This window comes from Schistocerca nitens, chromosome 4 (genome assembly GCF_023898315.1).
Source record: "Schistocerca nitens isolate TAMUIC-IGC-003100 chromosome 4, iqSchNite1.1, whole genome shotgun sequence".
NCBI lineage: Eukaryota > Metazoa > Arthropoda > Insecta > Orthoptera > Acrididae > Schistocerca > Schistocerca nitens.
The window spans coordinates 518,131,674-518,153,523 of NC_064617.1; the positions used below are offsets into that span (position 1 = coordinate 518,131,674).

At 41.4% G+C, this 21,850-nt stretch overlaps 1 protein-coding gene across 2 annotated transcripts in view; it reads left to right on the forward strand.

Annotated features, from left to right (window-relative positions):
- LOC126251701 (coiled-coil domain-containing protein 22 homolog) overlaps nt 1-21,850 on the forward strand; it is a 214,890-nt gene that overhangs the window by 91,566 nt on the left and 101,474 nt on the right. Inside the window, exons 3-4 of one of the 2 annotated variants that reach the window (XM_049952289.1) lie at nt 15,934-16,066; nt 20,798-21,001. In XM_049952289.1, the coding sequence (XP_049808246.1) occupies nt 15,934-16,066; nt 20,798-21,001 (337 nt within the window). The remainder of the gene's footprint in view (nt 1-15,933; nt 16,067-20,797; nt 21,002-21,850) is intronic. The other variant, XM_049952290.1, reaches the window with a different exon arrangement.

Genomic DNA, 21,850 nt, shown 5'->3' on the forward strand with positions numbered 1-21,850 from the left:
CATGAACTAATGGTTCCTCAATAAGCTCCTTAAGGCCAACCATTAATCATATCAAATGCAAAAAGATGCAACTGATTTGCTCCACTTGCCTAAGCAGGAGTAAGTGTGAAATGTTCGTACTTTCATCCTGCACTGTAGTATAGTGACACTAAGACAGTCAATCTGTTTGGTATTGAAATGGTCCCTAGCTCAAGGGGTATTCAGAACACTTGACCCTACCTTTCTGTCACCAGTAAAACCCAAGGTATGAGCCTCAGAAGAATCCCATTTTTATTGCTTGTATTTAGGAACACATTAGGTAGTACTTCCTGTCAGATATGTACTGATAAAACTTCGGAAAAAGACACTCATGTAGTTAAAAAATAGAGAAAATATAGTAGATTAAGAAAGAAATGACAATAGTTGCTTGTGTAAAGTATCTAGAATGCTGAGAAATGATGAGTTGACCAGATGTGGCTTGAATTCAGAGAAACAATATTGATAGCAATTGAGATATTTACACCAAATAAATTAACAAATGATGGAGCTGATCCCCCTTGGTACTCAAAAAGGATCAGAACACTGTTGCAGAAACAACAAAAAAAGCATGCCAAATTTAAACAAACACAAAATCCCCAAGACTGGCAATCTTTTACAGAAGGTCGAAATTTAGCGCCAACTTTTACAGAAGTTCGAAATTTAGCGCGGACTTCAATGTGAGATGCATATCATAGTTTCCACAATGAAACTCTGTCTTGAAACATGGCAGAAAACCCAGAGAGATTCTGGTTGTATGTAAAGTATGCTAGCAGAAAGACACAATCAGTGCTTTCTCTGCCTGTGCACGGTAGCAATGGAAATACTATTGACGACAGTGGTGCGAGAGCAGAGTTACTAAACACAGCCTTCCGAAATTCCTTCACCAAAGACGGTGAGACAGATATTCAAGAATTTGAATCAAGAACTGCTGCCAACATGAGTAACTTAGAATTAGATATCCTCATAATAGTGAAGCAACTTAAATCACTTAATAAAAGCAAGTCTTCTGGTCCAAACTGTACACCAATTAGGTTCCTTTCAGAGTGTCCTGATGCAATAGCTCCATACTTAATTATCATGTACAGCCGCTCGCTCGACGAATGATCTATACCCAAAGACTGGAAAGTTGCACAAGTCAGACCAATATTCAAAAATGGCAATAGGAGCAATCCACTAAATTACAGGCCCATATCATTAATGTCGATATGCAGCAGGATTTTGGAACATACACAGATTTAGAAAACATCTTCTTGTGAAACACAACCAGCTCTTTACTCACACAAAGTGTTAAGTGCTATTGACAAAGGATTTGAAATTGATTCAGTATTTCTAGATTCCCAGAAGGCTTTTGACACTGTATCTCACATGCAGCTTGTAATCAGATTGTGTGCTTACGGAATATCATCGCAGTTATGTGACTGGATTTGTGATTTCCTGTTAGAGAGGTCACACTTCGTTGTTATTGATGGAAAGTCAGTGAGTAAAACAGAAGTGATTTCTTGTGTTCCCCAAGGTAGTGTTATAGGTCCTTCGTTGTTCTGTATCTATATAAATTATTTAGAAAGCAATCTGAGCAGCCCTCTTTAGGTTGTTTGCAGATGTTGCTGTCATTTATTGTCTAGTAAAGTAATCAGAAGGTCAAAACAAATTGCAAGACAGATTTAGAAAAGATATCTGTGTGGTGCGGAAATTGGCAATTGTCCCTAAATAATGAAAAGTGTGATGCCATCCACATGAGTACTAAAAGGAGTCCATTAAACTTTGGTTACATGATAAATCAAACAAATCTAAAGGTCATAAATTCAGCTAAATACTTAGGAATTACAATTACGAGTAACTTAAATTGGAAAGAACACACAGAAAGTGTCGGGGGGGGGGAATGCGATCCAAAGACTGTGATTTATTGGCAGAACACTTACAAGATGAAACAGATACATTAGAGACTGCCTACACTATGCTTGTCCATCCTCTTTTGGGGCACTGCTGCACAGTGTGGAATCCTTACCAGATAGGATTAATGTAGTACATCGAGAAAGTTCAAAGAAGAGCAGCATGTTTTTTATTATCGAGAAATAGGGGAGAGAGTGTCACGGACATGATTCAGGATTTGGGGTGGACATTATTAAAACAAAGGCGTTTCTCATAGCAGTGGGATCTTCCCACGAAATTTGAATCATTATAATTCTCCTCCCAATGTGAAAATATTTTGTTGGTGCCAACCTATATAAGGAGAAATGATCATCATAATAAAATAAGGGACATCAGAGCTTACACAGAAGGATATAGGTGTTCGTTTTTTTCTGCATGCTGATCAAGAGTGGAATAATGGAGAATTATTGTGAAGGTGGTTTGATGAACCCTCTGCCATGCACTTAAGTGTGATTTGCAGAGTATCTGTGTAGATGTATAGTAGAGACCTTCCATTGATCTATGTTATCATCAAAAGTCACAAAATGAAGTCAACAAGAGCTGAATCTGCTCTTGTTGTGGTTTTTGCAGCATTTCCATTTTGTGAAGAGCATAATTCTAAATCTTTCGACAATTAAAGCAAGTTACCATTCTTTGCTCCTCTTTGAAATCTTATCAACAAGATCTGACTGGACATTTCTGCAGACTTTTACAATTGGTACTTCATTGTAGGTAACTGCAGCATCTGCAAAATGTCTCAAGTTCTTATTAACATTTCTTGCTAGGTCATAAATCTACATCATCAACAGCAATGGTCCCAACATAATCCGATGGGTCATGCCTAAAGTTACTTCTACATCTGTACATGCTTTGTCCTCCCTATGAATAAATCCTCAATCCAGTTGCAGATTTCATTTGATAGTCCCATATGATTGTGCTTTCGTAATAATCATTGATGTGATACTAAATCAGATTCTTTTTGGAAGTAGAGTAGTATTGCACCTACTTGACTGCAGTGATCCATGGATTTCAGGATGTCATAAGGGAAAAGAATGGTAAACAATATTTTTTGTAGTCCTTTTGGTTGGAAGTTGAGGTGGTCATTGTGTTGGAGCTCAGAATATGTTTTGAGAGTCTACAACAAATGGATATAAAAAAATTTTGGACGGCAGTTTTGTGGATCCTTCTTATAGACAAGTGGGACCCATGCTTTGTTCCAAATATAGGGCACAATTTCCTGTCCGAGTGGACTGCAGTATTTTATGATTAAAAGGAGCTAACGCACCACAAATTATGTATAGAATCGGATACAGACTCAATTGGGCATTACAGCGTTCATAAATTTTAGTGATTTCTTTGCAGTTGTGCAATAATTAAGTTCTACTTGTGAAATTTCATTTGTGAAAGGAACAGTTATGTATTGAGATAACCATTTCTGTTTTTACTTTCAGACAATGGAAAATCCATGATGGAATGTAACAATGTCTTTTTGACAACCAAACAAATGCCATTTAACATTTCTCTATCTACAGCACTATGCTTTATTTTTCACCTCTTGTGCAGTAGTCTCTGTTTCTTTAGAAATTTCTTTACAGAGACCATACCACAGATGATCACTTCCCTCATGAAATGAAATGTTCTACTAGTTATGTATTATCCAGGGCTTAGTCAACTATTCTTCTAACTTTCAGCCAAAATTCTACATGCTGCTGTCCAGAACGAAATTTTGTAAATTCCGTATTGAGATATGGCGCTACTGCCTCTTTATCTAGTTTGCTGAACATGTAAATCTTTCTCTGTTTTTTGGTCATCCTTTGTAAGGTAGGCATTTTTATTGCAACCACCTTATGGTTGCAGATACCAGTGTGTGCATCCTGAAAGTGGTCAGGTCTATTTGTTGCCTTTAGATGCGTTACACTTCTGCAATGAGTGGGCTTCTGAACTGTGTGCTCCTGCTAGGTTCCAGAGACTAACATAGTTTTACAGGATGTTTTGTCATTCCTATCACTTCCAAAACTAATTATCCAACTTGATTTTTGAGTGATTGAAACTGCCTCCCATGACGACGGTATGAATGGTGAATACATGTGCTGGTGGGCTGAGGTTTTCTTCAGTGTCATTAGTTACCTGTGGATGAATCTACTGGTCAGTAGAAAGATACATTTAAAACTTTATACTCATCATTGATACTGAGTCTTCCCCAATCAATCTCACATGTAGCTCAATTTCTATTTTGGTGAATTTGAATATCTTTTGTACTGCAACAAATTTACCACTTCCGTTTTCCAGTAGCGTATCCTTTCGATATGCACCTATACCCAGCTCTAAAAATCTCACTGCTATCAATATTATGTTTTAGCCAGCTTTCTGTATTACATGAGCTCTATTACTTTTTGGAGTGCTTTAAATTGTGCCATTTTACTGTGAGTGCCTCAGCTGGTGATCAGAATGTGGACTCTCCCTGAAGATTCTCCTAATTAGGAAAAAAAAAAAAATCCACATTCAGCTACCTAGGTAGCAGCTTTTGATGCATAGTGCCCACTTAACTCATTTGGACAACCCGACAATTCTCAACGTTATGGTGCAAGTCTAGGATGTAACAACTTAGCTTGCCGCGAAACAATTTTTAGTCCTTGTTGACAACCCTACTTTCATAACTAACACGTGATTCTGGATTCTACATGACAGTATTTAAGGAGTAAGAGAACTTCTGAATTCTATTTACACACAAAGTTTGTGATATAACTACCTTATATGTGAAAGTATATTCAGTTTGAGTGTGCGACTGTATGTACATGAGCTGTACAAAAGGTACAATTATCACACAGGGAAAAGTTGTAGAAGAGGGCATACTTGAATATTTTTGGAATTCAGATGCTGTTAATTAAAACAAATTATGTAATGGGTAGTCAGTGAGGATGGTGGCATAATAAACCAGAAATTAGTGAAGAAATTGACTTAAGAAATAGTGTCACCATACAGGCAAAGTATTAATGGCTGAAATTGTTCATTATGTGTGCCAGAACCAGAAAAGGGCTGACTGTTGCGGTGCACATGTGTATCCAGTATCAACAGCCAGTTTCTGAGACTGACACAAAAGCATTCAGCTGTTATTTGCTGTGTGTGACGTTCTGAGGCTAGGCACCCAGAGGTGGCAGGTGCCACCATCATTTGAACACCATATCCTGTTCATGTTTTTTAGTTTTGTGAGGATGAGAATACATCTACATCTACATCCATACTCCGCAAGCCACCTGACGGTGTGTGGCGGAGGGTACCCTGAGTACCTCTATCGGTTCTCCCTTCCATTCCAGTCTCCTATTGTTTGTGGAAAGAAGGATTGTGGGTATGCTTCTGTGTGGGCTCTAATCTCTCTGATTTTATCCTCATGGTCTCTTCGCGAGATATACGTAGGAGGGAGCAATATACTGCTGGACTCTTCGGTGAAGGTATGTTCTCGAAACTCTAACAAAAGCCCGTACCGAGCTACTGAGCGTCTCTCCTGCAGAGTCTTCCACTGGAGTTTATCTATCATCTCCGTAACGCTTTCTTGATTACTAAATGATCCTGTAACGAAGCGCGCTGCTCTCCGTTGGATCTTCTCTATCTCTTCTATCAACCCTATCTGGTACGGATCCCACACCGCTGAGCAGTATTCAAGCAGTGGGCGAACAAGCGTACTGTAACCTACTTCCTTTGTTTTCGGATTGCATTTCCTTAGGATTCTTCCAATGAATCTCAGTCTGGCATCTGCTTTACCGACGATCAACTTTATGTGATCATTCCATTTTAAATCACTCCTAATGCGTACTCCCAGATAATTTATGGAATTAACTGCTTCCAGTTGCTGACCTGCTATTTTGTAGCTAAATGATAAGGGATCTATCTTTCTATGTATTTGCAGCACATTACACTTGTCTACATTGAGATTCAATTGCCATTCCCTGCTCCATGCGTCAATTCGCTGCAGATCCTCCTGCATTTCAGTACAATTTTCCATTGTTACAACCTCTCGATACACCACAGCATCATCTGCAAAAAGCCTCAGTGAACTTCTGATGTCATCCACCAGGTCATTTATGTATATTGTGAACAGCAACGGTCCCATTACACTCCCCTGTGGCATACCCGAAATCACTTTTACTTCGGAAGACTTCTCTCCATTGAGAATGACATGCTGCGTTCTGTTATCTAGGAACTCCTCAATCCAATCACACAATTGGTCTGATAGTCCATATGCTCTTACTTTGTTCATTAAATGACTGTGGGGAACTGTATCGAACGCCTTGCCGAAGTCAAAAACACGGCATCTACCTGTGAACCCGTGTCTATGGCCCTCTGAGTCTCGTGGACGAATAGCGCGAGCTGGGTTTCACACGATCGTCCTTTACGAAACCCATGCTGATTCCTACAGAGTAGATTTCTAGTCTCCAGGAAAGTCCTTATACTCGAACATAATACGTGTTCCAAAATTCTACAACTGATCGACGTTAGAGATATAGGTCTATAGTTGTGCACATCTGTTCGACGTCCCTTCTTGAAAACGGGGATGACCTGTGTCCTTTTCCAATCCTGTGGAACGCTACACTCTTCTAGAGACCTACGGTACACCGCTGCAAGAAGGGGGGCAAGTTCCTTCGTGTACTCTGTGTAAAATAGAACTGGTATCCCATCAGGTCCAGCGGCCTTTCCTCTTTTGAGCGATTTTAATTGTTTCTCTATCCCTCTGTCGTCTATTTCGATATCTACCATTTTGTCATCTGTGCGACAATCTAGAGAAGGAACTACAGTGCAGTCTTCCTCTGTGAAACAGCTTTGGAAAAAGACATTTAGTATTTCGGCCCTTAGTCTGTCATCTTCTGTTTCAGTACCATTTTGGTCACAGAGTGTCTGGACATTTTGTTTTGATCCACCACCTACTGCTTTGACATAAGACCAGAATTTCTTAGGATTTTCTGCCAAGTCAGTACATAGAACTTTACTTTCGAATTCATTGAACGCCTCTCGCATAGCCCTCCTCACACTACATTTCGCTTCACGTAATTTTTGTTTGTCTGCAAGGCTTTGGCTATGTTTGTTTGCTGTGAAGTTCCCTTTGCTTCCGCAGAGTTGAAACAGTTCTTAATAAGTGCAGGGTGTATATGTCATGAGGCAACTGGGAAATACAGGAAAAACCTGGAAATTTTTTCACATGGGAGAAATGTGGGAAAAACCTGGGAACTATTTAGAAATCCAGGAACTTTTCATTGTTTTAGTTTTCAGTTAAATTTTTGTAATTTTGGCTTTTAGGAACTGATACTCTAACAAAGAATTTTACTTTAGGCCATACTTGAGAATAAAACTCCGGTAATAAAACAGAGATGCAAGAATAGCACCAAAATAAAACTTAAGTTGCAAATAAAATGTTCCATTTACAATATCAAAAGACAGCGCACATAAAAGCGTATGCCAACAGCAAAATGTGTCAGGCCATGCAATACTTCATGACAACAAACTACTTTTGATGTGTCTTTCTTGTGGGCCTCATTTCGATGTGAGGCCATCAAGATATATGGACCCGATGTCACACTAGTCTGCTTGCCCACCACACTTAGCGAATGCTCTGCTCCATGCAGGGCTCATGGGAAATCAATATTTAATGCAGGGCTCATGGGAAATCAATATTTAATTGAAAAGGTATGCACTAAAGGCCCTAATTTTATCGTGTCCTATCCAGAACTTCTGTGCATTTAAACATGGAGTTAAGAATTATTGAACTTGCCTGAAATAGTTACCCACTCCCCGTCGGAGGCGGCTTCTGGCACTCGTAAGATCTGCAGTGTTGTTTGCTGTGAGATGCCATGACCTGTCTTTTTTGTCAGCTTTATTTTGATGAGCATGACTTCACAACTATTTACATTTCTACGAGGTAACAGGAAAATACTTCGAATGATGGTTCGAGAAATGTTACTTTCAAAGTAAATTTCCTTTTCTGCAACATGAACTATGTAACATGCAAGAATGTGTGATGAATTTCTTAAACCATGGAGTGTTAGTTGCATTCTAAACTTAACGCTTATGACCAGCCACTTAGAAAAATTTTGAGCCCAGAAGACTAGCCATTTACGCCAGTATTTAAAATTTTACTGGCACATTTGTGTTTGATATATCTTAAACAATAACACAAAATAATGGAGACCAAGTTTCAAGGTTAGCTTTTCACATTTATTGTAGTGCTTTCATAGATTACAAAGTAAGTAATAATGACAACTAAAAATTTCAATTCTCCTAAAAAAATCTAAAGTGAGTTCTTTAGCATGTTCACCTGTAATCGACTTTTTTGTAGAAAAGTCAAAGTGCTTGACAAAAAATGTATTCACCCAGGTAACCTGTGAAATTTTCTGTCGCACAGTAGTGAAATGTGTAATCTTGCTTGTCAGAAATATTCAGCTGATGTGCTCCTAGAATCCTGCCTAACACCACATTAAAAAAAAAAAATTATATATAAGTGTTGCTGCACATTGAAGATCTTTCCGAAATGAGATGTTTTTTGCTGTGTTTCTTTTCCTTAAGTGTCAGGAAGTTCTACACCAGACAAAAAAGTTTCATAGCTCCGGTGGAAAGTATCTTTTCAATTAACTCACAAAAAGTACTGTCACCAGGTGCATACTGTATTTTCACTGGGGAAAAAGTGTTCTTTTACGCAGAAAAAAAGTGTATTTTTAACTGGATAAAATCACGGGATATATTTTCCTTCTATACACCCTGTAAGCGACTTCAGGGCACCTGGTATAGCGCAACTGTTCTGCTTGCTTTAAATGCAGAGCTTTGCTTGATCAGATGTGCAGGACTCTGTATATTTGTCATTTTTGGTTTCCTAGTTCCTTGTGCGACCAAAATTGCACTGAAGACTTAACATAATTCAGTTCTCAGTTATCTGTGTGTATCACTAGAGAGCAACACCACTTGCAATGAAGAGGATGAAGAACATCTGATGTACTGTCATCAGCAATGAAAGGAAATAGTGACTGAACACATGCTATTGTACAGATTGCGTTTATTATTAAAGAGAGGATGGAATATGTATTTGAAATGTTAGTGCCAGAAAATGCTTTGAACAGGTAATGAGACTATTTGTATTATACTCACTGAAAAAGTAATGGTTTGTCAGGAAGTGTGGATACTTATTGATAGTATTCTTGGTTAGTATCCCATAAGTTCCAAGAAAACAGTTATTGTGATGGTGCTATCATAGCAAACTGTAATGAATGAAAAATTAAGTTTAAAGTGTAAGAAGCAACAAATATAAATAATGTTGTGAAACAGGTGGATGGAGAGCTTGAGACACCAAACTGCATATATAATGTACATTCATTCATTTCAGCAGAGAATGTAAATTTTTAATGTACATTTATCAGAAGGAAAATGTTACTATCAAGTTTTCCTCACCTAAAAATGCAAGCACTGCAGTCATGCTACCATGACATGTCTGGATCTGAAACAACACAGTAAATGTGGTAAGTGCGCGTGGTACGTGATTATTGGTTTGTGGGGAACTGTAGAAGTAACCATGTGGTGTGGAGTGAGTCCTGTCCAGTTCAGATAAAAGAATGAAAACTAGAAGAAATAAAAACTGTCACTTGTCCCACAGTACAAAAAGCTTATAAAACTTTTCAGTCACCTGTATTGTTTACTTTTGCTGTAACAGTAAAAAAATAGTGCAGAGAGTTACTTCTACAGCAATACACTAAGTAATGCCAACAATATTAGTAGCTGCAATTGCACATCAGACAAACAAGCTCCATAGTGTCCAGTCTCCTCTAGACACCTGTGTTGCAGAAGTAAATATAGTATGCAAACAATGTCAGGTAAGCAAACACTGTGTCCTGCTGTCTAGTTAACTCATCATAAATACTGAAAAACCAGTATCCAGTAAAAAGTAGTAATAAATTCAGAAAGATTCAACCTGAAGTTGTCAGACTATGTCACTTTGGTTATGTGCAACAGATCAAGCTTCCAAATATAGTGAAGGGAATATGTGAGGAAAAGAATCCTTGCTGCAGAAATGGTCCCAAAATTGTTAAGATATAGTGAGTTGGTTTGTGACTTGCTTGAAAGAACTGGAGCTCATGCCACAAGAACAGCCACTGTCATTGTTTTTGCGTGAAACGAATTTAAAACATTCTGATTCCCCGCCTGCAGTTCCGGGGGTAAGAATAGTCCCGAGGTATTCCTGCCTGTTGTAAGAGGTGACTAAAAGGAGTTCCACATGTTTTGGCCTTTATGTGATGGTTCCCTGTAGGGTTTGGCTCTCATTTTTCAAAATTTTCCCGAAGAACGAGCCAATTGGGGAAGGGTGCCTTACATGGCGCATTTTGTCCATTGTGCATTGAGATCTTTAGCCCACTTTCTCGTTGTCACATTGCAGTCCCATCCATTCTCAATCTCTTGGGCGAGGACACCTTCCTGGGTGCATTTTTCACCACGCACTATGCAGTGTCGCTTTCTGCGTCAGCGATGATCATGGACTTCTTTGCACCTGTCATCCAGCACGGTAGCCAGTCCATTATGGTGGGGCCACCATGTACCCTGTTGGTTGCAGTCTTTGACCACACAGGGATCGCTCAGCTGATGCCTGCACTGTTAACTCCCCATGTATGCCAAGGGGTAGATGCTCATCCCCCTGGGGCATCGGGACTCCCAGCAATGGCCATCCTGCCAGGTGGCCTTTGCTGCGGCTGGGTGGCGCCCGTGGGGAGGGCCTCTGGTCAGCGTGGGTGGCATCAGGGTGGATGACATGCAATGAAGCATAGTCCATCATCTCTTGCTGGTGGTGAAACACCAGCAGTCTCTAAGCGACCACGAGCTCAATTCAATGCACAGAAGTACGACCCCAAATCGTTCCCCTCCCTGGCTGCACCATGGGAGGAACGTCAGGCTAAGGATGGCAGCTGATCTTATTCACTCCGGTACCTTGTATGTTCGAGAGCTGATGGGGAATCTTTCATTACAATGAAGCATCAGGTTTTTGTTGAGCTTTTAGAGGACAAGTTCGGGGAGTTGGAGGGCTTGTCCAAAATGAGATCTTGGTCAGTCTTGATCAAAACAGCATCCTCTGCCCAATCACAGGCGTTACTCGCTTGTGACAAGCTGGCTGATGTTTCTGTAGCCATCACACCCCATAAGAGCTTAATTATGGTCCAGGGTATCATATTTCACAGGGACCTTCTTTTGCAGTCTGACAATGAGCTGCACACCAATTTATAGTGACAAGGTGTACATTTCATCCGGCGTGTCCACCGGAGTCTGAGGGATAATCAAGTTGCCACCAGTGTCATCATCTTGGCCTTCGAGGGTGATATATTGCCCGAGAAGGTCGAGGTGATGGTCTACCACTATGATGTAAAGCCCTAGATCCCTCCCCCGAGGCGGTGCTTTAAGTGCTGGAAGTTCGGCCATATGTCTTCCGCTGTACTTCCAGCATCACATGGGGAGATTGTGGATGCCCATCACATCCCAATACTCCATGTGCCCTGCCTCCCATCTGTGTCAATCGCAGAGAGCACCATTCACCTTTCTCATCAGACTGCAGGATCTCCAGAAAGAAAGAAAAATCGTAGAGTACAAGACCTTGGACTGACTGACCTACACTGAAGCTAAGAGAAAATTTGAACGCCTGCATCCTGTATGTATGACATTGTCTTATGCCGCCGCTACAACAGTTCTGGCACCATCAGCTCCGCCAACCCCAGTCACCTCTCAGAGCTGGAAGACTACACCTGCCCACTTGATGGTGTGGGGCATTTCCCTCATTGTTGCTCCTGCACCACCTACTTGTGGAGCAACAAAACCTCTAAGACCAAGGACATTGCGGTGGCACCCACACCACCGCTGCCTACGAGCTCTGCGTCTGAGGTTGGGGTGGAGATTCCGGCATCCGCTGAGATCTCACCAGACCCTCAGACACAATGGATATAGACTGCTCACGCAATAAGTTGGTGGCAGCAGGTGACTGTGAGGTGTAAAAATCCTCATTGAATGTTTCATGCCTTCTCAAACTCACGATGACGCAGTCCTCCAGTGGAATTGTGGTGGTTTTTTCCACTGCCTGGCTGGGCTACAGCAACTGTTAAGCTTTACACCTGCTATCTGCATTGCCCCCCAAGAAACCTGGTTCCCAGCATTGTGGACCCCTGCCGTCTGGGGCTATAAGGGATATTACAGGAAATGTAGCGACTGTAATTGAGTGTCAGGCGGAGTTTGCGTTTATGTCCTAAACTCAGTCTGTAGTGAACCTGTGCCCCTTCAAACCCCTCTTGAAGCTGTGGCTGTCAGAATAAGGACGGTGCAGGAAATAACTGTCTGCAATGTGTATCTTCCTCCAGATGGTGCAGTACCCCTGAATGTATTAGCTGCACTGATTGATCAACTCCCTAAACCTTTCCTACTTTCGGGAGATTTTAATGCCGATAACACCTTGTGGGGTGGCACTATGCTTACTGGCTGAGGTAAAGATATCAAAACTTGACTGTCTCATTTCGACCTCTGCCTCTTAAATACTGGGGCCACCACACATTTCAGTGTGGCTCATAATAGTTACTCAGCCATTGATTTATCAGTTTGCAGCCCAGCACTTCTCCCATCTATCAACTGGAGAGCACATGACGACCTGTGTGGTAGTGACCACTTCCCTATCTTCCTGTCACTGCCCCGGTGTCATTCCCATGGACGCCTGCCCAGCTGGGCTTCAAACAAGACAGACTGGGAAACTTTCATCCATGCTGTCATCGTTGAATCTCCCCCACACGGTAACATCACGATGATGTTTGAGCAGGTGATAACAACAATTGTTTCTGTGGCAGAAAATGTGATCCCTTGCTCTTTAGGGTGCCCAAGGCATAAGGCAGACCCTTGGTGGTCGCCGGAAGTCGGTGAAGCAATTAAGGAGTGTCGGCAAGCTCTACAGTGGCATATGCGGCACCCTTCCCTGGAGCACCTCATAGCCTTTTAACAGCTCCGTGCCTGCATTCACCAACTTTTCAAACGGCGGAAGCAGGAGTGTTGGGAGACATAAGTCTCGACCATTGGCTGCCATATGTCACCTTCCCAAGTCTGGGCAAAGATCAAACATCTTTTTGGGTACCGGACCCCAACATGTGTTTCCGGTGTCACCATAAATGGCATGTTATCTACCGACGCAAACACGATTGCTGAGCACTTTGCTGAAGCCCCTGCATTGGAGAATTACCCCCCAGCCTTTCGCACTCTCAAATGGCACTCTCAAGCTGCTGGAACGTATGGTATGTCGGCGGTTGGGTTGGGTCCTGGAGTCACATGGCTTGCTGGCTGCATGTCAGGGCAGCTTCCTCCTGGGTCACTCTACCACTGATGATCTTGGGTCCCTTGAGTCTGCCATCCAAACAGCCTTTTCCAGACGGCAACACTTGGTTGCCGTTTTTATTGACTTACATAAAGCATACGACATGACCTGGCGACATCATATCCTTGCCACATTGTATGATTGGGGTCTCCAGGGGCCACTCCTGATTTATATCCAAAACTTCCTGTCGTTCCGTACTTTCCATGTCCAAGTTGGTGCCTCCTGTAGTTCCATCCATATCCAGGAGAATGGAGTCCCACAGGGCTCTGTATTGAGTGTCTGTATTTTTAGTGGCCATTAACGGAGTAGCAGCAGCTGTTTGGCCCTCCGTCTCACCTTCTCTGTGTGCAGACGACTTCTGCATTTCATACTGCTGCTCCAGTACTGGTATTGCTGAGCGTCGCCTACAGGGAGCTATTCACAAGGCACAGTCATGTGCTCCAGCCCACGGCTTTCAGTTTTCAGCTGCAAAGTCATGTGTCATGCACTTCTGTTGGCGTCGTACTATCCATCCAGACACAGAACTTTATTTTCATGATTATCCACACACTGTAGTGGAGACATATCAATTCTTAGGACTTGTTTTCGATGCTCAATTGACTTGGCTTCCTTATCTTCGTCAGCTTAAGCAGAAGTGCTGGCAGCACCTCAATGCTCTCCGGTGCCTGAGCATCACAAATTGGGGTGCAGATCGCTCTACACTGCTGCAGCTCTACAGAGCCCTTGTCCAATCCCGAATTGACTATGGGAGTGTGGTTTATGGTTCAGCAACACCCTCAGCATTGCGTTTACTCGATCCTGTGCACCACTGCGGGGTTTGACCTGCAACAGGAGCTTTTAGGATGAGTCCGGTGATCAGTGCACTGGCCTAGGCTGGGGGTCCCTCCATTGCAAATCAGACATGCCCAACTGCTCGCCAGTTATGTAGCGCACATTCATAGTTCTCCTGAGCATCCAAATTACCATCTCCTTTTCCCGCCTGCGACAGTCCATCTCCCACATGGGCGGCCCAGGTCGGGTCTAACGATTGCGGTACGCGTGCGGTCCCTTCTCTCTGAACTGGAGTCCTTCCCTGCAACACCTCTACTTGCGGTCCGTCCACATACACCTCCATTGTGTACACCTCGGTCACAGATTTGTCTGAACCTATCACATGGCCCTAAGGACTCTGTTCACCCTGCGGCTCTCCACTGTCACTTCCTCTCGATTCTTGAGTGTTCTGGGGCTCTGAAGTGATTTAAACCGACAGCTTTATGGCTGATGGTCCTGGTGTCTTTGCTTACATTTGTGGTGGCCATATTGAACAGCATTCCCTACCTGATGGATACAGTGTATTCACTGCAAAGCTGGTGGCCATTTCTCGTGCACTTCAGTATCTCCATGCATGCCCTGGGGAGTCTTTTTTCTTTTATGTACTGACTCCTTGAGCAGCCTGAAGACTATTGACCAGTGCTACCCCTCATTATCTTTTGGTAGTGTCCATCCATGAGTCCACCTATGCCCGGAAGGGTCTAGTCGTTCAGTGGTGTTTGTCTGGACCCCTGGTCACGTCGGAATCCCAGAAAATGAATTTGCTGACAGGCTGGCCGAACAGCCTACATGGAAACCACTTCTGGAGATGGTCATCCGTGAAACTGACCTGTGCTCGTTGTTACGGAATGGCAAAATCTAAGTACGCATAACAAACTGCGAGCCATTAAGGTGACCACGAATGTGTGGAAGCCCTCAATGAGGACCTCTCGCAGGGATTCTGTGGTTCTCTGCTGGCTCAACATTGGCCATGCCTGGGCTGCCCGCAGCTACCTCCTGTGCCGTAAAGACCTGCCTGAGTGTTGGTGCGGCACCTGGTTGACAGTGGCCCATATTCTTCTGCTCTCTCCTTCTTTGGCTGCCCTGCGACTTCCTCTTCGGTTGCCGGACTTGTTGTCATTGATTCATTGATTTTGGCAGCAGACAACTCCTCATTGGCTGATTCGCTTTTATGTTTCATCCGTGAGAGTGGGTTTTGTCATTTTATCTGAGTTTTAGTGCATATCCTTTGTCTCTCTGTGTTCTCCATCCTAGTGCTTTTAGGGCGGAGGTTTTAATGTGTTGCAGGTTGGCTGGCTTTTCCTTTTTATTTTCGTGGTCAGCCAGCCACTGTGTTTTGCTTCCTTGTTTTACTCTCTTCTAACTGTTTCTTGCATCTCTGTTATTTTTCTTTTCTTTTTGTGCCTTTTAGTGTACGTTGCCTTTCATTCTTGTGGTCTTTCCTTTCTTTCTGTTTTGTGTTATATGTCTTATCTGTTTTATTCTCACACTTGTAGAATTGTTTTATTAGGAACAAGGGACCGATAACCTCATAGTTTGGTCCCTTTCCCCCCTCTTTTAAACCAACCAACCATTCTGATTCCATGAAACATCTCAGTCATTCTGATGACATCTCTGTGCTAAAAGTTCTTCTTATCTGCTAGTATACATTGTTGTTGACCAGCCGTGAGCAAGGAAAAAAATAGGACATTTAAGGAAAAGAAAGAGAAAAATACAGTAAAGATTTTATGCAAATGAACTTAAGTTATTGTTTATAGTCAACCAGTTTAGCAGTAGCATTATGTGAAATATATTACCTGGTATTTAAAATGTTTCTTATCGTTTGTGTATTCTTTCAGGACCTTGGTTACCCAGGTGAGATAGGGTATCAAACCTTCCTTTACTCAAGCGAAGCAGATGTTCGCCGTGTATTTATGTTCCTGATTGAGAAGTTGCCTAAGGAAACTGAGAAGACAATAGTTGATCCAACTGGTGAGTATTAAGATCAGCTAAAGTTGTAAAGCTTAAAAGAACAGCGAGTAGTGTCCCATTCAATTTTCCTGATTAATCTTTTTTACTGGATGTATTGGTGTTTATTAGAATCTCATTTGGTTCATTGCCGTACACATTTCATCGTTTAGATTACTAAAAGGAGAAAATAAATATACATATGCTGTATGATAGTAAAGGTAGGGAAAAAACAGATGATGATTCACATAACTTGTACAATTATCATAGATCATTAAGACTGTGTCTTTCTGCACTAATGGCCATTGGGGATTGAGAACCACTAGGGATGAGTTGTGGTGAGAATATGTGCTTGTACAGCAATGAGGCAACAGTGCAACACTTAACTCAGTGATAACTTATTGCTGCTCCACCTTGCATCATGCATATGCACTGCAAAGGTAAGGTGTGGATGGCTACGGCTCGCACAGGTGCAAACAGGCAATTATTTTACTATTATTCCATTTGTGGTGGGAATGGGAAAAGAAATAACTAGCAGTTTTGTGAAGTATCATCTGCCATTCAAAGCACAGAGGCATGCAACAGGCCACTTTTTACTGCTGACCTTATGCAATGTTTCTGCTTTGCTGTTCAACCACGGCACAGCTCTAGCTAGTACCAGCATTCCCTGGCAGTGGCCAGGCAATATGAGAATGTGGTATGCGACATGAGAGCTTGTTGCTGGATGACTGCTAGATACGCACACAGTCAGCCATATGTCGTAAAGTTAAGACACTGATAAACTCCAGAAATAGGTTGGTTTTCTCCAAAGTACAAAGTCGCTTCGAGTTAAGCAGATGGTTCATTATATAAAACTGAACTCGGACATTAAAGGAAGCAATTGCAGCGTAATTGAATCTGTGATCAATTAAGTCATGTCAAGTGCCTTTATTTATTTATTTATTAATTTTTTAAGAAAGTAATAACAAGACTGAAGATCAAAGAAAATATTCGATCTCTTCATATTCTTCAAATTAAGAACTTAAGAGCTGTTGGGTTATGCATTGTGATAGATTGTAACAATATCTTAAACCATAAAAAAATCAGATCAACAGATTTCTGTAATTTTATACTTACCTGGCTTACTTTCTTTTTTTCCTCAACTCAAACAGTCATTTCTATATTTTTGATGATGCAATTCTTACTTTCTTCAAATATTTCCATCTTGGACATTACCTTTATATTTATCAGTGCACAATAGCTAATGAAACCATCAAAACTGCCTCCTATGAATATATACAGATCTAAAAGTAGTAAGGAGAGAAATCCCCAGAGGCGACTGCCTGCCAATCTGAATATATACAATATAGATGATAATAGTCAAAATTTTAATCCAGAAATTAATTGCAGTATCCAGACTGTAATATTTTGGTTCTTGCAAACCATAAAAAGTTTTGGAACTGGAAACAATATATTACTAATCATTAACCTACATTCATGGGTGTGGGGTGCTGCTGCTCATGGTGGTGGTGGTGGTGGTGGTGGTGGTGGTGGTGATGAATAGAATCATGAACTCACAAAGTTTGCATTATGCACTACAAATATTCAAGTGGATCTCTATTCAGACAGTACTTGTGAAAGAGGTAGTAGCCAAATTCATTCTAAACCTTATGTAGCAGCATCCAGTCAGGGGCCTATGCGCAGTCCAACCATGCGGAAATTCGTCATTTAGGTAGCGACAGCCATTGATGCTCAAATTCTAAGAATCAGCAGTCACAGTCAGTTGCAGAAACAACCACCACCACAACATATTGAGGTATCAGGTACCCGTCACATTCTTCTCACAGAAGAAAAACAGCCAATACATCTTCATCTGTGAGATTGCACAGAAAACATTAACATTTGGTGAATCTTATTCCTGCACCACAATTTCGTAAGGATATTTCTTTATCCACATTCTCACATTGCAGCGATTAACCTTTCCAGATAAATGGACGGTTGCTTTGTTGTTGAGTATCAGCTTGAATGCTAAATGTTCATCCTCAAGTGCTTCCTCCATTTTGACACACAATTGAAGGTGTGGACCATAATCTTCCAGTTTTAATTGTTACGTGAGCTGCAGGCAGCATGTTGTAAAATGTAACCACTGTCGCAAAATCTTCCACACAGTTAGTTGTAGAATTCAATTTTTGTAACTTTTGTGGGTGTTGATTTTTTAGGACTGCGTACACCCTCAACACATTTGTATCTAGCACACTTGTGAGCCGTGATGCGGTTCACATTGGTGCTGTTTGTAGGTTTCCACCCTCTGTTGGAGGCCCGACCGTATCCTTTAGTTGGCATGGTTGCAGTTGTTTGTCTTCTTCTTGTCTTGACTGGCGCCACTTGTTTTGCAAGCGTTGCCTGTCCACTAGTGGCAGCAGCAGCAGCGGTTATCGATATGTAGTAACTGTTGCCCTATCTTTGGGGCGACGTCATTGTTTTTCCGTGTCATGTGAGTGTGGAAGTTCGGTTGGGGGACTGGGGAGGAGCCAGGTCCACACAAGGCGAGAACATGCCAGGACCGCTGGTGGCGCACATGGACTGCCAGATGGAAGGGCTGTGGTCATGAGGGTGCGCGAACTCATCATAAACCAGATCCTGCAGGCTTTAAGCCAGTGAGTGGAGTGCTGGGGGAAAGCAGATCTGATTAGCTTTCCTCGACTTTTTATTACTGTTTACTGCGTTCAGCTTGTTACACTTTGTTAAATTCAACCAGTGGTATTTTTCCTGCCTGGTGGCCGCTAATGCCCCAGTTACCTGCCCTGGGGGTTAGTGTATGTAATGGCAGTGTACGTTTCCTCGCCTTGCCGCTGCTGTCCGGTAAGGCCTGTAGTTTTGACAGCGTTCTTGATTGTAGGCCATTTGTGATTCTTCTACTGTGGTGATAGTGATTCCTTTCTCATTCCAGGCACTCTAAGCACAGTATTCTGGGGGTGTAGCGCAGTCTGCCGGTTCTGGCTTTGGCAAGTTGTTCCATTCTTGTATTTGGTTTATTGTACATCTGGTAGCTTCAGCAAGATTATCATTAGTCATTCTTTAGACTTCCACTAGTCTGAGTTACCATCTTGTGAAGTGAATGCAACTCTTGGCTGCCTATCTCATCGCTCGCGAAAGTGTTTGTTGCCGGACCTTCTCAGAGGTTGATTCCTGGAGCACCATCTGTAACTATAGTTCCAGTCGCCTTCTGGAATAAATCTAGCAGTGTAAGGGCTGTTTTTCAAGGTTACCATCATCTTATTTCACCCATTTGGTGGGCAGTTGCTTGTTTCTTTTAATTAACCTTTGCTTGTATTTGCTGTTTTACAGCAGGTTTCTAAATTTTTTATATAATTGCTGTTCCGGGCGTGTAAGGCCTTCAGTCTGATCACAGTGGCTTGTCTTCTTCTTCTTCTTCTTTTTTTTTTTTTTTTTAATAAAAAAACATTATCTGTATTTTATGGTGATTTGCTAAATTGTAACGCACTGAAAACCCTATTATTTACACAGTTGTTTATTCCTTCATTAATAATGTGTGGTATTTTTATTTACTGTTTTAAAAATAAATGTGTGTACCTGTAAAAGGCAGCCAATAGTAACTGATTACGGCCCCGTCCATGATTGTAACCGAATCCTGCCTTCCCTTGACTATCAGGTCACAACTTGGTTGTCTAATATTTTTCTGTTTAGAGATAACCAGTGTCCCAAAATGTTGACATCAGTATACTGTTTACGTGGTGATTCTTTTTCATAATTCCTCCTGAAAGCACACTGCACTATTGTAACATAACTATCTCACATGTTCCAACACACAAAACCTCTTTTCCTGCTTAGTCACCATTTTGTCAAGGCACTGCACTCATAATACTAGCTGGTGGGCACAATGCAAACTAGATGAGTGTACAGTTCAGTTCATGCATGTCATATTTGTACATATAACACTTTGGAAAATACAGAACTTTGAAAACAGTTGAGTCATTTATAGTAGCATTGTATTCTTCATTTGTTTATAAATCATTGTTTCACAACTGGGTATAATTTTAACATCAACGAAGTGCACTTCAACTGCAGCCAACTTATAACTAGTTAGTGACTAATTGCTTTGTCCTAACACTGGATCTCATGTAGATTTACGACAGTAAATGATGCATACATTATTGTTATAATTAGCATTACATCGAAATTGATCATTGGCAAAGCCTGTACAAAATTATTTAGATGTGGTAACACACTAGCCAAATAATAAAAATGTATTTATGATAATTTTTTTGTAAAACACAGAGTTTTTCTATGCTAAAATTCATAAGATAAATCTCATAAAAATTTAAGTCTGAAGAGCAAATAAAATACTGCTTGTTCACATCAGTACCATATCCTTTGCTTTGCTTAATTTTAAATGTGTAGCAGTCTTGGAGGTTAAACACACTATTCTGACAAAGCTACAAGTGTATTGAGTGTAATAGTGATCTCTTGAAGACATGATTAAACTTTTGGAATTTTAACATTTTTAGTCAGTAAAGAAATTTCCTCAGAAGTAACATTTCTCATGAGGGTGTAGTAAAATTTTCTTTTGTATAATTTTGAAACAGTGGTACCTTTGCACTTAATGACAGTAGGTAAGCATTTTTGCTATCCGTTTTTGACTAGTTTCTTGTTGTTCTTGAAGTTGTCAAGTCTGAAGACTGGTTTGGTAAGTGACTTTATGATAATTTCTAACATAAAGTCTTAATATATTTTGTAACAATTATTCTGTGTTAGTAGGTGGTGCAGAACTCTTAGAACAGCAGGTAGCTGAGGAGGTAAGAAGACAGTTATGTGCTCCATGGCTTCCAAGCTATTGTCGACAGGAAGGACTTCGTTGGCGAAATGATGGTTCCTGGAGTCGTGAAGGGTGTAGGCATTGCAAACCCTTCTTATCAAGTGGCTTTCTTCATATTCCTGATGCTAATAACCAGTCAGAAGGTTTGTTATATCAGCTATCTAATTTTTTACTTGAAAACTGTAATGAGGTATATTCTAGTGTACTTATAAAGTGAACAGGGTGTAGAAAAGTGTAAGTGATTGTAAGTAACAGTCTTCCCACATGAAATGGCGTGCGGGAGGGGGGGGGGGGGCGGGGGAGGGTGTTTGGTCAGCACCTCTTCATACTCATTAAAAATGGGGTGTGTGTGTTTTTTTTTTTTTTTTTTTTTTTTTTGGGCTCTAAAAATGTTTTGTAACTGAACCAATAACTTCACTAAAGATCTGTTGCTTTGATGTTGTTCGTGAGCACTTTCACCTTATTAAATAGTTATGGTCACCTTCTTGTGGTTTCCTGGTGCAGTGGACCTACTATGCAGTGCTGCTACTTGTGCTGTGGCATTTCTCCACCGTCTGTAGAAGGTTGAGGGGTGTAAGAGAGCTCACAGCTAAGCCAACTCGCTACAAAATGCTGTCACTGCCTTTTTAGACAACTCCGCTGTACTTGGCCATTCTTGTAATCAACATTTACAGCAATAGGTGACAAATCTCTTCTTACTCAGAACATAATCTGAAGTGAACCTCGTAACTGAACCAAAGAGAATGAGATTTCTCATCAACTTCTTTTAACTGTGTGTGGGTGTTGTCGTTGTAGGCAAAGGTGCCTGCTCTGTGCCTTTTAACACATGGCTAAACTGTCACACTAAAGTGTAAATGCCACCTCATAGCAGGTGGACACCTTTAAAAATAGCATTGTGTCTTGCTGATGTTCATTGCTCATGCTTTTCCCCATCATCTCTGCAAAAACCAAAATTATAGCACGCGCACACACACACACACACACACATACAC